General features: G+C 40.5%; 1 protein-coding gene and 1 non-coding gene across 5 annotated transcripts in view; both read left to right on the forward strand.

Moving 5' to 3' along the window:
- The first annotated feature begins 4233 nt into the window (after positions 1–4233).
- CRCP (CGRP receptor component) overlaps positions 4234–14833 on the forward strand; it is a 34765-nt gene continuing 24165 nt past the window's right edge. The window contains exons 1-3 of one of the 4 annotated variants that reach the window (XM_075032590.1): positions 4234–4309; positions 9192–9228; positions 12630–12728. In XM_075032590.1, the coding sequence (XP_074888691.1) occupies positions 4257–4309; positions 9192–9228; positions 12630–12728 (189 nt within the window). In that variant the 5' untranslated portion in view covers positions 4234–4256. Of the gene's footprint in view, positions 4310–5490; positions 5807–9191; positions 9229–12629; positions 12729–14833 lie in introns of those variants that run through there. The other 3 variants (XM_075032593.1, XM_075032591.1, XM_075032592.1) reach the window with 3 other exon arrangements.
- TRNAG-GCC (transfer RNA glycine (anticodon GCC)) lies at positions 5443–5513 on the forward strand. Its single transcript has one exon. It is a non-coding gene; the product is annotated as a tRNA-Gly (tRNA).

Genomic DNA, 14833 nt, shown 5'->3' on the forward strand with positions numbered 1-14833 from the left:
GATGTTCTTGCAAGCTTTGGCATAAAATTAGCTTAAAACTGGTTAAGATTAACTGAACTGGTTAAGGAGCGGACTGCAGAAAGGGAGGTCTGGGTACCTTTCAGTATTACAAATGTTCGGTTAAAATGAAAAGGAAAGAAAAAACCCCACAGCCCCAAACTACCCTCCAAAAGGTCCCTGAAGCTGCGCGGCGCCGGGCTGCCGGGCTGCCGGCCGAGCTACCATGGACAGCGGGCGGCTGCCGAGACCGGGGCCGGGGCCGGGGCCGGGACCCCGGGGCCGGTGACCCGAGCAACCCTTTCCCCATCAACTGTGTGAACGAGCGTGCCTGAGAGGAGAGCAGGGGGGAGCCTGCGGAGGTCAGGGTGCAAGTTACGGGGTGCTGCAGATCTCTTTCTGAAGCAGAGGGGAAATGGGAGTTGAAAAAGCAAAGTTTGGCAGCTCCTGGCTGGGAAACCAGTCCGCTGGGACCAGTGGCAGAGGGGATGGGGCGTGAGAGGCCAGTGCTGGGAGCCAAGTGCTTGGAGGGGGAAGAGGCATCTAAGTGCATCTTCGCTGCTGTGGGTTTTCACCACCAGAATCAGAGGTGAGGCGTCGGAACTATTGCAGCAAAGACGTTTGCTGTCCCCTTCTCCATTTAAAACCCGGGAAAACACATCAAGTAGAGAAGCACCCGAAGGAGCACGGCAGGTCGCAGTGCTGGGGTCACCACGGAGTTGAGCTCCCGTCTGCCAGACCACCCCCGAGACCACCCCCGCCGGAGAAGCACAGTTCACCCTCACCTCGGCTGCCATTTCGGACGACGTTTTGCTCGTTTGTGCGGCGATCTCGGCAACTGGTGCAACCTGCGGAACAGCGAGGCGAGGTGAGGTGAGGTGAGGCTCTGCCGCCCGCCCCGCTCCCGGTGGCGGTGGCGGTGGGGGGTCCCCGGTGCCCGCCCGGCCCCGCTCACCTGCTCCGTAGCGCAGCCCCGGCTGGTCGCTCGCTGCTCCCCGGCCCCGCCGCCCCGCTTTTACACGCCTCGGAGCGGGGCTGGCGGCTCGTCCCGCCCCGGCGGGGCGGGGTGTCCCCGGGGACGGCCCCGCTCCGGTCCCCCTCCTCTCAGCCCCCTTCGCCCTTCTCTCTCCTTCCTCCGGTCCCTGCTCGACCAGCGCATGATGAGCAAGTTAGGAAGAGATGTTCCTCCGGAGGCAGCGTTGCTGCAAGGAGGAGGGTTGGGAGAGATGCTGTCATGTTGCTTATTAGTGAAGTTATTGGGGTGGCTTTAGGCAGTGCTCCTGCAGCGCCAGAGGGTCTTCTTGCGTGCGGACAGGTCAGCTCCTTTTCTGGGAATGTCCTTGTACTGAAGGAGTCCCATCGCTCTGTGTCATACCCCTCTAACGAGGAGTCTTTGATATGAATGTAATTGATATGATGGCTGGATCATCGTTGCTCTGTCCCCATTGTCACCCCAGCAAACACAAGAATAAAGTAGATGGGAGCTAGTTGCTTGTTCCCATTTCTGTGGGGGTGAGACTTTTCACCCCACTTGTAAGTATGCTGCAGCTCCAGCTTTGGGGCTTCCCTGCTGTCACCAGTTGCATGGGGTCACTCTTGCCAAGAGGCTCCTGTGAGCCACAGACTGTGGCTGTGGGGTGTGAGGTTGTGCTCTGCTTGGCAAAAAGCCCTTATCTTAAACTCCTCGAACCCTATAAATATCATGGAAGTGAAGAACCGATTTAAAATATGAGAGGGCTTTGGGAGCAGCCACTTGCAAAGCTATGGCTCAGCACCAATTTCTCATTAACTCCTCATACACAGAGAGCACTTTTCTGCAGCCACTCCACAGAAAGCTGAATGGTTGCTGGTTCACCTTACTGAGTGTACTACTACAGTGTCATATTTTTCCATCTGCATGGTCTAAACCTTTCAGAGAGCTCAGGAATCATATTCCAACCTTCTCATCTGCATTTTGTTGGATTATTTTCTTCCCTTTAACTGACCCTCTTGTCCTTTTCTACTGTTCTCTCAGTTCTGCAACTTATCTCCCTTTCCTTTTTACAATAGGACTTTTACGCTAGGAAACAGTGCTTGATCATTTTGTGATCATGTTCCTTCCTATTCTGAAATGGCTCATTTTTACCACTTTTATTGTCTTTTTCACCCTTTAGGAGTGTCCTTGTTCTTACTCTGGGCTTTGACAGGAGATTGCTGGTGTGTTGGGAAAATATAAGCAATGAATTTATAACCAGAGTGAAACTATGTCAATAAGATCTTAATAATCTATGCCTGATATTACATGTGGCAAGGACGCGTGCTTTCACATGGATCTGTCAGCAGTATCACTGTGTGTGTTTAGCAAACTTCATAGGGATTACTTTGCTTGTAGTACACTGCTTAACTCCTGTCCCAGTTTGTATCTCAGATTATTGATGCTCTCTTTTCCCATTTTTAGATGAAACAGGCAATAACTATCATTTCTTTATAATAAGCAGTGTAGAGTATAAAGTAATAATTTTATAGTAAAAAATGGAAATGAAATTGTAAATCCAAGCAGAAGGCATTAACGTAAAAGTGAACATTGAAGAAATAGGATTTCTTAACAACACTTGGATCTGGAGAGATGAAAAGGGGGAAACCGTGAAATAGCATTGCAAAATAGGTTTTCTAATGCACACTGAAATGTATTCTCATTACTGTCTTCTCTATTTGTTCTGGTTTGGATGTCTCTCCACTTCCCATCATCTTCTTTCAGTATTTTATTTGCTTAGTGAAATAGAAAGATGACCCCCCCAAATCCCCACCCCACAGTTAAATACCAAGGAAGGCCTGAGGGAAAAGTCTTCCACTTATTTTCCCTTCTGGCGCAGCAAATGGCACATTGTTCATAAATATTCCCAGCTACACCCTTTCCCAAGCTGATGTACAATGAGGTAGTACTAGACAGGAAATTGCCCATTTTGCAGCATGGAGAAGTTTAATTAAATATATTTTAATGCCCTCAAAGATTTGAACTTTATTTGTGCTTGCTTTTGTAATCAGTCACAGCCTTACTATTTCTTTTAGAGTGCATTTTTGTTGGAAGAGTGCAATACTTGGGGAGCGCAGCTCTTAAGGAGTGCTTTAGTGGTCTCTAGAAATGCACTTTTCATAACAGGATTTATTTTCATAACTGAGTCCAGTGAAGAAAAAGGATGGCATAAACTGCTACAGTGTACCTTCTTTAAAAACATTCTTATTTAATTGTCATTTTGGTTTAGAAAAAGAAAAAAAGCTCTATGGGCTGAAAGTGCTAGTCAAACGCACTGTCAGCTAGACTGATGTGAAGCGGTGCTGACATTTTTTGTTAAAAAAAAAACTTTGTTTAATGAATTTTGAATGTAAAAGAAAAAAAGACACTATAGGGTGATCAGCGAAATGCTGAATACAGTAAACATCTTTCATGACAAAGAATACAAATACCCTGCAGATCTGCTTTCAATAGCAATTACTAGGCCCCCTGCTTTCAATAGTTAATACCGAGGCCCCTCTCTCACCAAGCCTTAGTGGTAACAATCACAAGCCAATGCTTAAAATGTTGACATGCTAAGCACATTTAGAAAAACCTATGTCTGCATTCCCTATGGATGGTGTAGCATAACTGTCTAACACCTAAAGTGCAGCAATTAAAAACAAAGTGAAGTGAGCTAATCACCTCATCTCCTGAGAAGTTGTATGTAAGAGTAGTGAGTTCTTTCTTGGATATTCCCTTTCTCCCTTGCATGGTGTCAGTGGACCTGTAGCTGGTCCATGTATGTATTTACACCCTAACAGGCTATATGTGTCCATTGGAAAATATTTAGGAATAATATCTCTATTAGAAAAAAAAATTGAAAGCTGTTCAGAGAGGCATTTGTATTATGCTCATTCATCCCAGCTGCTGGGATTGGGCATCACCATCATCATCATGGATTGTAAAAATGTATCAGCAAAGATCTGGAATGAAACTTTTGGAGAAACAGTGAAAATGGAGATGATAAATTGGTGCTTGGGGAGAGATACAAAGGGGAGAAGCAAAGGAGAAATAAAATTAGTATGCTGAAGATTCTGAACCCATATCTAAAGAGAGTGATGAGAGGCAGGCAAGGTTTAGTAGATTTCTAGAACAAAACTCTGAAATTTGATAGTCTAGAAATATGATATTTTCAAATGAAAGCTGACATCCTTTCCCTTCTTTTCTTCCCTTTAGCCTGACTGGGAGCTGGCATACAGGCAGTTTCATGTGCAGAGTTTGAAACATGGCAGAGAAGTTACAGAGCATTTGTTGTGCCGGTTTTGGCCAATTTACAAGGTCAGTTAATCCTGACATGAAAAAGGACAGCATCCGTTGCATCCTGTCCACTGGGTCAGACCAACAGCTTTCAATTAGCATTTTGATGACCTTTCTCCTGGCTCTTTTTCCACAGGACTCCATGACAAATTATTCTGGAGTATAAATGAATTTCTATCTGTACTACAATCTGTATATGATGGGGTCCACATGTCCACTGAAACTTTTTTATGAGTCTTCAACTGAAAAGGGCAGAAAAAGCTTTGCAGTAGGCTTTTAAACTTTGTCCAGCACTTCGGTGTCTGATGATGATGGTTCCTGGAGAGCTGGAAGGTGGTTGTTGCCCGCTGTCCTGGCACTGAAGACTGTTCCTGAAGTGCTGCAGTTTGCTCACATTATTCAGAACTGGCTTAGGATTTGCAACACCCCAGGGAGCATCAAAGTCCCAAAAGTGGGGATGGACTTTATTCTGGCTTGATTCTGGGGAGAAAAGTGGCTGGTGGATTTTGTGCTAGTATTGCAAGACGGAGGTTGTCAGCACAAGTCTAATCCATTCGGTTCCTTAGTTTGCTCTTACAGCCCTGCTGCAAACAAGCAAGTGTGTGTGTATGTGACTCCTTAGGGAGTTAGTGGCGCTATGTTTGCATATAAACTTTTGCCTGAGAGATAATGGCAAAATTAAGTAATTAATGTTTCCCTGGCTCTCAGTCTCTCAGCCAGACCGTTTTCCTTGCTGTAGCCAATAGAACTTTCAGCTATTTGCACTCAATGAAGTGTCTTCAGTTTTCTCAAGAATGAAAAGGGCTCTTGCAAAATTTAATAGCACATATATTAAATGAGGAAGAATCACAGTGGTGGTAGGAAAAGACATATGATGCTGATGAGCCTGCTAAAATGTCTGTAGAGGTGCTTAAAAGATAATAGCAGGATTACACTAGTTCAGCCTTACAGTATTCTGTTTGCACATGGCTAGATTTTATTTGGAAGGACCTCTACAATACACTTTTCCCCTTCTCATCATGCTTAACAGTGGCTAGCTGTCAGAACCTGAGTAGGTTTTTTCAGAACATGTTTTGTCACAAATAACATCGATCGTACCGTTTTCTGTGAAAGGAGTTACAACCGACGTGGCGGGAAAGTGCTGAGTATCACAGGCATTGGTGGTTCAGTGGTAGAATTCTCGCCTGCCACGCGGGAGGCCCGGGTTCGATTCCCGGCCAATGCAGTTGACTTTTTCCCTCCCCCGCACTTTATTTCTCCTTCCTTTTCCGCTTCCGTCCCGGTTGCCAAAGCCTCCTTCGGCTCAACCCCGGCCTGCCCCGCTCTCTTCTCGCCGGGCGGGCTACGGGTGTGTGAGGAGAAGTTCCGCGGCGAGGCGGCGGCCAGGGCCGGCCTCAGCGTGCGGCTGCGCCGGGGGCGGACAAGATGGAGGTGTAAGGAGCGGCGGGGAGGGAGCGGGGACGGGGCCGCTGCCGCCTCCCCCCCAGCTCCGACCCTTCCGTGGGGGCTCCGGGGCCGGTGTGTGTGTGTGGGGGTACATCTATGGACCTACCTGCGGGGTGTGTGTGTGTGTGTGTGGGGGGTATATCTGTATGGGCCTGCCTGAGGTGTGTGTGTGGGGGGGTATATCTGTATGGGCCTGCCTGAGGTGTGTGTGTGGGGGGGGTATATCTGTATGGGCCTGCCTGAGGTGTGTGTGTGGGGGGGTATATTGGGCCTTTAGCACCCTGATAACTAGCAGCGTGTTCAGGTATTCTGTGGAGAAACTTGAGGATTTTTCGTTTGCTTTAAAAATCTTGCTGAAGCGTCTGTTTGTTCGGGTAAAAGGCGTCGGTGGCTTAGCTGGAATCCCGCTCTCCGTCCCCATCTCCCCTGTCCCCTTGTGCTGCCGTCTCTCTTCTGGGATGGGAGAGGTGAAACGGGGATCCCCTGCTGCAGCCTCTGGGAGAGACTTATTCCTGCGAGCCTCAGGTAGACAACTCATTGTAGCAGCGGAACATGCTGGAGGAGAAAACCTAATGGTGTGTGCCAGCTATTGGAAACACAAGAGGGGAGTCAAAATTTTGGCTAGCTGGTAATTTGGGGCAGTTACACCAGCCAGCCCCCAGGCTGCCGTCCTAGGCAACAAGTTTTGTTGCCTTCCTATGCTGACAGCGCTATGTGTGTCACCTGGGCCCAAAACAATAGGGTTTGACCTATTTTGAAGCTTAGAAACTCATGAGTTCCGTGGAGCCCATTACAGGGTGTGGTTATATATGTGTACGTGGCGCTGGTTTCTAATGAGCGGGGGCACAGAGGATGCCACTTCTGTAGGATGTATGCCAGCATCCACTAAAGTCAGCTGAACTATTGGAGTTCACGTTATTCATGGATGCTTTATCGTTAAATCTTCTATACTATTACAATTAAATATTCTATACATAAAATTCCAAAGCAGATAAGAAACATCCATTGAAATATGGGTTTGTATTACGTTAGCCTTAATGAGTAGCAGCCTGCAGGGAAATGAGCTGTTCTTGCTGTTGTAAAAATGCTGTGAAACATATATAGGCTGAAAGTTGCTGTTGCATGTGAGGAAAGATAGGATTTGCCCTGCCGAGAAATATGCTTTTGTCACCATTAATAGTAAGTCCGTGATGCTGCTTATACATCCACTTGTTTTTTATTACCTTGAGTAGCCCAGTTTATTTTACTGGTCTACCTCTTTTGGTACCAATAGGAAGGCACATCAGAGCTAGAAGACCTGGAGGCTGAAGTCCTGAGCTGTGGGTGAATGTCCCTTGCATTGGAATGGAACAATTTAGTCCATTTTGCACTTGAGTTACTGTTGGAATTTAATCTTACTAGTCTCTTGCCTCCTGCCCAGTGGACTTTATAGAGGGATGCTGTGCAACTAGGAGAACCTCACCAAGTTCTTACCATGTCGGAAGTATCTGTTATTAGAGAAAAGAACCCTCCAGAAAATGTTGGGGTTTAAATATGCAAAGTATTTTAAGCAGTAGATTTAAAAACATGAAGTGTCAGTGATATTTTTAGAGGTGTGATGCCACATCCTAAGATAATTTTTGATATATGCAGAAGACCTTCTCAAGAATATTTTGGTTTGGACTAAAATAGGGGAAAATACTACCTATTTAAAGAGTCTAAAAAGAGTTTTTACATTTGGTCTTAACATGACATTTTTTTCCCTTTCTGTTTAAGTCTTAATCTTGTAAAAATTAAGCATACTGTTTAGTTGACTACTTAAAAATATACATTAGAGTTCATTATTTATACTTTCTTGTTTTCTGAATGTAAAATTAATTGTTGCTTCATGAAAGTTAGGACTGAAGAAAATTGTATTTCTACATTATAAGTTCTGCAAAAGTTTTTGAAACTGGTCTTGTTTATCAGTTTATAATTCTGTTTTTTCAGCACAACAAAAATTGTTGAAGAATTTGAGACTGACTCATTTGCTATCCATTGTTAGAAGAAAAAAGTAATTTTCTGAATGACAAAGTGGTTTTGTCTTAAATTATTTAACTTCAGATAGATTTCAGGCTCATTTGCATAGTAATGTATTTACTCTATATGACCCTTTTACTTATTTAACTGAATAATTCCATATATAATTCTTCTATGGCATTATTATTTCTAACAAAGAATGTCTTTGATCCATAGGGATTTCTGTAGTGATAGCCTGAATGCAAACATTCTGAAGAATTGCATTTACCTAACAACAAAAGCTATATGGTTTGTAAAACATGAATGAAAACTAATGCGTGTGTGAGCTCACTTGCTGAAGTTTCACTCGAGTCAGCGAAATGGAAGTTGAAGTTCATCTCAGCGTATTTTAGAAGGTCCTTTTCATTTAAAAACAATGATAGAACCTGTGGAAGTTTGTGGATGCATTTAACTCATTTGAAAGTGATGAACGTGACAGTTCTATTCAATCAGTTGATGGTGCTTAACAATACATTGTACCTTTTTTTTCTTTTTTTCATAAGCTACTGCACAGACCTGAGAAAGGCCTTTTTTGTCTTTTGTATGGAAACTTTTTGTTGTTGTGGCTACTGACTGCTCAGCAGAACGTGTTGTTTGGGGAATATAGGATATTCTGTGTCAGTTTTTCTCCCTTTTTTAAAATTTAAAAATATAAAATTCCAATATCCAGTAGTAATAGATGTGTGATTAGTCTAAATATGTGCTTGACTTGGTGCGTTCAGCCTACTAGCAGTGGATAACGATTCTTGCTTAATTGGGACAGAATTAATGGGGAAGTGTTTGGCTGGTGGAAAATGGGAAACTCAGCCTTGCCCTGCTAATAAAGGAGTAGCCACATAAAGATTCAAAGAATAAATAAAGAGGAAGTGCAGTAAGTTTTGGTTTTTTTACTCAGTACAGTATGTGTAAATACAGTGCCATATCTATATCTATGCACACACATGTACATTGTGCTAAAAAGAGTAACTGTATTTTCTTTGTCCATGATCTTGGCTAATAAATAAATAGTGTGTGTAATCTGAATGATTTTTGCTGTCAGTCTTTATTCAAATAAAACTGGAGACCCTTTTTTGTAAGAAAGAGGCAAGACAATTTGGTTTTAGTTTGTAAAATTGGGTGAGTGAATGAAATTGTTTGGCTGAGTAAAAAGATTATAAGTGTATTATGATTTATGGGGCAAGTTGTGCAAAATATACTGTGTAATTATGTAATGATTCTACTAAAAATATGGAAAAATATTTTCCAGAGGTGGCAACAACTTATTAACTGTAGAATCACCAAAAATAGATCTCTTGATGATTTTTTTTTTAACTTTATGAAAGTAGTGTTTGTTCTCTTAGAGTCTGCGTGACTCAGCAAAGAAAAATTTTAGACAGTTTCATTTGGAACATATATTAATAATTTTCATTTTTCCTTTTAGAAAAGATGCAAATGCCGCATTGCTAAGTAACTTTGAGGTAAGTTTATCTGCGTCCCGGTTTTAAACCAGCAGTTTCAAGCTGTAATCAGTCACTTGTATACTTCTCTGGAAGCTGAAAATTGCCAGTGGCGATCAGCAAGACCTGTATGTGATTTCCACTACCTCCATTTGATTTGTTATTAAGAAAAAAGCTTTTTAAAGAAAATCTAATTTTCTAGAAAATGACTAGTTTTCACTAGTAATGGGTACTGTATTATTATTTCATTGGTCCCAAATCTGTAAAAACAGATATAAATATGTTTTTCAAATAGACGAGGAGCAGATCTTTAGAATGTCAGTAACTAACTTCAGCCTTGTCATATTTACACTGTTGCTGTGTGGTTGGTTTGTTGAATCAGCTTGTGTATGGTGGTTTGTTATTTAGGATTTGATTCTCCACATCTTAAAACACTTGTGTATGTGGGCAAGCGCAGTGAGTTGACTGGTGCTTTGTATGACGTATGGTGTATCAGATCCCAAATCGAGAACGTTGACATCTCTGTAACAGGGCAGCAATGTCCAAAGTATCTTTTTTTTTTAATTTTATCTTGTGATAAGCCAATATACCACCAAGTGTATGACACACTGATTGCTGGAGTCTCTTTAATATTGCAAATAAAAATTCTTGCAGAAAAATTCAAACATTTTTCACAGGTGGCTGCTGCTAGAATCAGTGTTTCATATTTAACTTTAACCTTGTGATGTGCAATATCATCTGAGAACCTATAACTCATTAATGCATAGTTTTATTAAAGCCAGTGCTACTGGAAGCGCAGTCTTACATCTCTGAATGCTTGACGGTATTTTTTTTAAAGATCTTGAGGTGTTTCCAAAGCAGTTTAGGTTATAGTAAGCATGAGGCCATTTGCTGATCTGAGATGTGTTACTCAGGATAAACACTCCTAGAAGCCAGTGATGTACTTTGATCTGGTGTCATGGGGAAGGTACAGTGCCCTGTCATAACAAACAATGAATATTGCCATACAAATAACAAACAAACAAATCTTATTTTCTAGTGTAGGTAAGTTCTGAATAATTTTCCTCTCTCCTGAGTAAAGGTATTTTTTTAGTGAGATAGAAAGAAATGTAGTGGTGGTGTTGGTTTAATTTCAGCCAGGTAATGGAAAGATTTCAGTGCTTTGTTTATGAATGTGATTTTTTTTGAATGGTTTTAATAACCCAAGTATGTTGTTTATATTGTTTTATTGCTGAAGCCTGAAAGTTGCACAGCTGTTTCATCCTATTCTGAAATAAATCTTGAAATGTTTTATCTTGAGCCTATCTGTCTGCATATAGCAGAGCAACCATCTGGTGACTCTTAGAAGGCCTTTAATGAGGTACTTGGAAAGAACTGTCTTGCCTAAGACATAGATGATATGTCAGCCAAAGTAGTATTAAGAGTCTGTTTGTTAAAAGATGTACTATTCCAGTACAGAAAATAGCAAGTATTTCAGAGATTATTTATTGCAAAATCATTTCTGCTTCCTTCTTCTTCATTTGCCGAGATATTTGTTGGAATCTAGGTATTACTGCCTGCTGAGGTTCAAGTAGCGGTGTCAGTCACATTATGGAAAATCTGTAGATGTCCTAAAGTTTGGTCCAGAATAGGGAGAATTGCAGAATCCATTCTTCATGCTCTTCAGTCAGAACTTTCTTCAGCTGAGTCTTTTTGTTGGTGAATATACTCTGTGTGTTGAAAAAGAGCAAAAGGAAGTGGAAAACGAAGTTACTGATGAGAGTGCTTATTTCTCATTTCCCTTTCACAGCACAGTTGTGCATGCAGCCTTTCGTTTCTTTGCAGGAAGGGATTTGCAGTGCCTGCAGCTATAGGCTTTTGGGTATGGCTTTTCACTGCCCTTCAGAGTACTGATTCCCCTAAAACTACCGATCTCTTTCTGTTTGCTCCTCTTCCCAGTTGCAATTTGACTGGCATAGCTAACATTCTCTTTCTCGAGGTAATATTTTGCACAGAAAGTGGTGTTTGAAAGGAGTATTTGAGACTGACATATTGTATGTCCTATGCCTACATTTATTCTGTGAGTTTGGAGTTGTCATTTCGTATCTTGTTGTCACTGGCTATATTTTCTTCAAGTATTTATTAGATAAAAGTTCATAGCTTCAGTTTTGCCTTTCAAGTGAGGATTGACTACTGGTGGTTGATACACAAGGTGTTCCTTTTTCGTAGAAGATGCAGTATAAAGTAATTGCAGGATCTGTAGCTGGTAATGTTCTTATTTCTTGCTGTCTGGAAATGTTTGTGTTTTATTTCTATGGACTTGTCAGTTTATAATGCCATTGGATCTGGATCTTGAATGAAGCTAGTTAAAAATTAGGGGATAAACAGTAAGAAGTGGTCTGTTACTTTGCTCTGGTTATCTGTTACTTCCTCTGTTATCTGGCTCCGGATATACCGTAAAGCCTGAAGCAAAACATCTGAAGAAATTTCAACCTAATGTGATTTAATATGGGAATAAAAGAGTAATTGTAATGCTGTCTCAATATTTTGGTGCATATCTGTCTATGATGAATAAAGATGTTTTGTTGCAACAGATTTGACAAAGCACAATTGCAAAAATCAAAACGTCTTCTTTCCCTTCAGACTTACCCTCTGAATCTCAGTCCTACATTAATATTCACTGCATCATAAATGTGAAGACAACTTTATTACATTTGTTTCAGGAACGTCTGATTGTATTACGTTGTTGTGATGAAATAGGGAGCTAATTTAATCTTTGTGGCTTAACGTACCGTAACACCATGCTGGTCACTGTAACATTTACTATTATGAATAACTCCACTGGAATTTACAATAGGATCACTAATCTCGGGAGCATCTATAGGTCAAGCCTTTATTTAGTTGGTTCCTGGCAGTGTGACACTTGTAGAGTTTACTTTTTTTTGCAGATAACGTAAAATTGCATCTCTGTGAGACGGAATATATATCCATTTTAATATTATAGGTATGTCTGTCATAACAAACCCAGTAGGGCCATAAACTTGTGTGACATTTTGCTTCAAGCACCACTTATATTTAAATGGGAGCTCTGTGCCAGTACAGCAGGGTATGACCCAACTCTGTTCAGGACGTGAGATAAGATAAACAAGTAGGATAGATTCATCCTGGCAGCGTCTTTGTTGGGGCTCTTGGATAACATTTAACAAGTGCTGAAAATCTGCTTAAAATAGTCACAATTTTAAAAAAGCAATTTAATTACCTATTCATCATTCTCATGCCAAAACATTTTTCATTTCATTGCTGGTGCGTTCACCAAAGAAGTCATGCTTTTTTTTGTTGTTTGGTTGGTAGGATTTTGCATTGTTCATTTATGTTTTCCTGCTGTAGTATTTTTAGGTAAAATACTCACAAATGGTCTAAAACACTTTATTTTTTTTCTCCAGGTGTTCCAGTTGCTTACTGATCTTAAGCAGCAGCGCAAAGAGAGTGGAAAAAACAAGCAGAGCTCTGGTCAGCAGAATCTGAACACAATCATGTATGAAGTGAGTAGCACAGTGAAATTCCTTTGCAAATTAGCCCAAGCTGGAGTAATTCACATCCTTAGGTCTGTATATTAATAATTTTGTATCAAAATTCCCCTGTTAAAAACCACAGTAAAATATTTGATTTGTCACTTTTCTGTGGTCAGTTCATTCAGGTTGTAGGCTAACTGCGCTGTCAGGGCAGAGGCATGCAGCTGGTCTTACTAAAATCTTATCACAAGAAGAATAAAAAAACCCCCTGTTTTTTAACTGTTTAGTTTTGTGTTTTGTTTTTTTTTTTATTCCAAATATTCTATCCTTTTAAGACCCAGGGCAGAACTTGCTATCATCTGATGAATTGATGATACCATGTAATCATGATTTCAAAGGTGAGGCACAGATCGCATATGGTATTTTTTTATTAACAGAATTAAACTAATAATATCCAACTAAAATAGATTTTTTTAATTTTTTTTTTTTTTTTTTTTTTTTTGGTCAAAAGAATAACAAAATCACATGTACAGATAGCAACATCAGTTGGATGCCAGACTGGTAATTGATGTTTAATCTATTGCTAGGAAGAACTTTTTAAATCGTGTAATACAAATATTAACATTTGAAATATCTCAAATTAGCAACTTCATAACAGACTTGCAGTATGACCTGTTGTGTCTGTGTCAGAGAATTGCATGAGTAGCACCACGACTGGCAGCAAGTTGAAAGCAGTTTGCCTTGCTTGCATGAGTAATCCCATTGAGCAGTGAAACTACTCATGTGAATAAGATTTGGCCTAGGCTTTGTTTTTGTTTTAGTTCTGGCTTTGTTTGAAAAGGTATAGATTTGTAATTCCTAAGCCTCATATTCAACAAAATAGGGGCTTACAAAAAAATCTAATTTAAATCTTCATGGAGACGAAGAGTCTCTTCCTGTACCTCTTTGAAACAGCTGAGAGATCCTGTAAGTATATTTTGTCAGAATGCACCTTAAAGCTTTAATTGCCCTGTTATATTGCTACATGTTAAATACCTATAGGATGCTCGTTCTTGTGCATGGAGAGAAGTTGGTGTAAACTCTAAGTATATTTTCTTCATATTTGACTGAAAGAAAACCAGAATTTGATCTTACGGCATTGTCTTTGTTCATGCTGAGTATGTCTTCATGAGCTCCGTGCAGGCTTGTATCCATTGGTACTGAAGTAACTAGATAAAGCTTGCTAACCCGGAGCTATGTTTTGCTGTATGCCTGATGTTTTAATTGATTTGAAACTGCCAAAAAAGAGACTAAACCAGAAAAGAAATTACTCCTATTAAATAATTTTATTACATGACAATATTGTGATTTCATTTCAGTCATTATTGGTGAACAAGAACTTCATTTTATCTGAAAAGGTCAGACAGGGCTTACAGAAAGGAGGGTTATCTGACACCCTATTGTGCTTTTAAATATATTTCTCAGTAGTCCAATGAAACTGGTCCTTAAGAATACCAGTGATTCATATTTCATCAGCACTGTATCTGTTAAGTAGGATAAATTATGCTGTCTTATTGAAGTCTGTTTTCCTTTACCTAGCATTTTTAAATAACAGATTTTAATGGAAATACACTGAAAATACATTTGCATATTTTCTTATTTGCCATACTGATCTTGTAGTCTGTTCCCAGTATCTGTTGTTTTCTGCTCTGTGTATACTGGTTCAGCTTTTTTGGCTTCTGACTTTTTAAATACAAACATTCAGTTTAAAGATTTTCTGAGAAAGAAACTTGAGAGAGTATCATACAGAATTTTATGGGTTTTTATAATTATAGATGATCTGTGCATGTGGTATCCTACCACATCTGTGTCTGTATTTGCAATCCAGTTAGTGCATCATGAGTCAGTTGTATTGATACTTTTAAGCCTTATGTGTAACTATGCAGTATCAACAGATGAAGATTTTCTTCCTTACTTTAAAACAAGCATTGACAATACTCTTTTAAATCCTTCAGTTGCTGATGCACACAATGCAGACAATGCAAGGATTTCCTTGACTTTTTCATTGATGGTCATTATTTCCAACTCTTCATTTTTGGGTCTAATCCAAGCAACAAGCAACATTCAGGAAGATTCTAAGCTACTTCCAGTGGAAA

The sequence above is a fragment of the Buteo buteo genome, chromosome 7 (assembly GCF_964188355.1).
Source record: "Buteo buteo chromosome 7, bButBut1.hap1.1, whole genome shotgun sequence".
Taxonomy (NCBI): domain Eukaryota; kingdom Metazoa; phylum Chordata; class Aves; order Accipitriformes; family Accipitridae; genus Buteo; species Buteo buteo.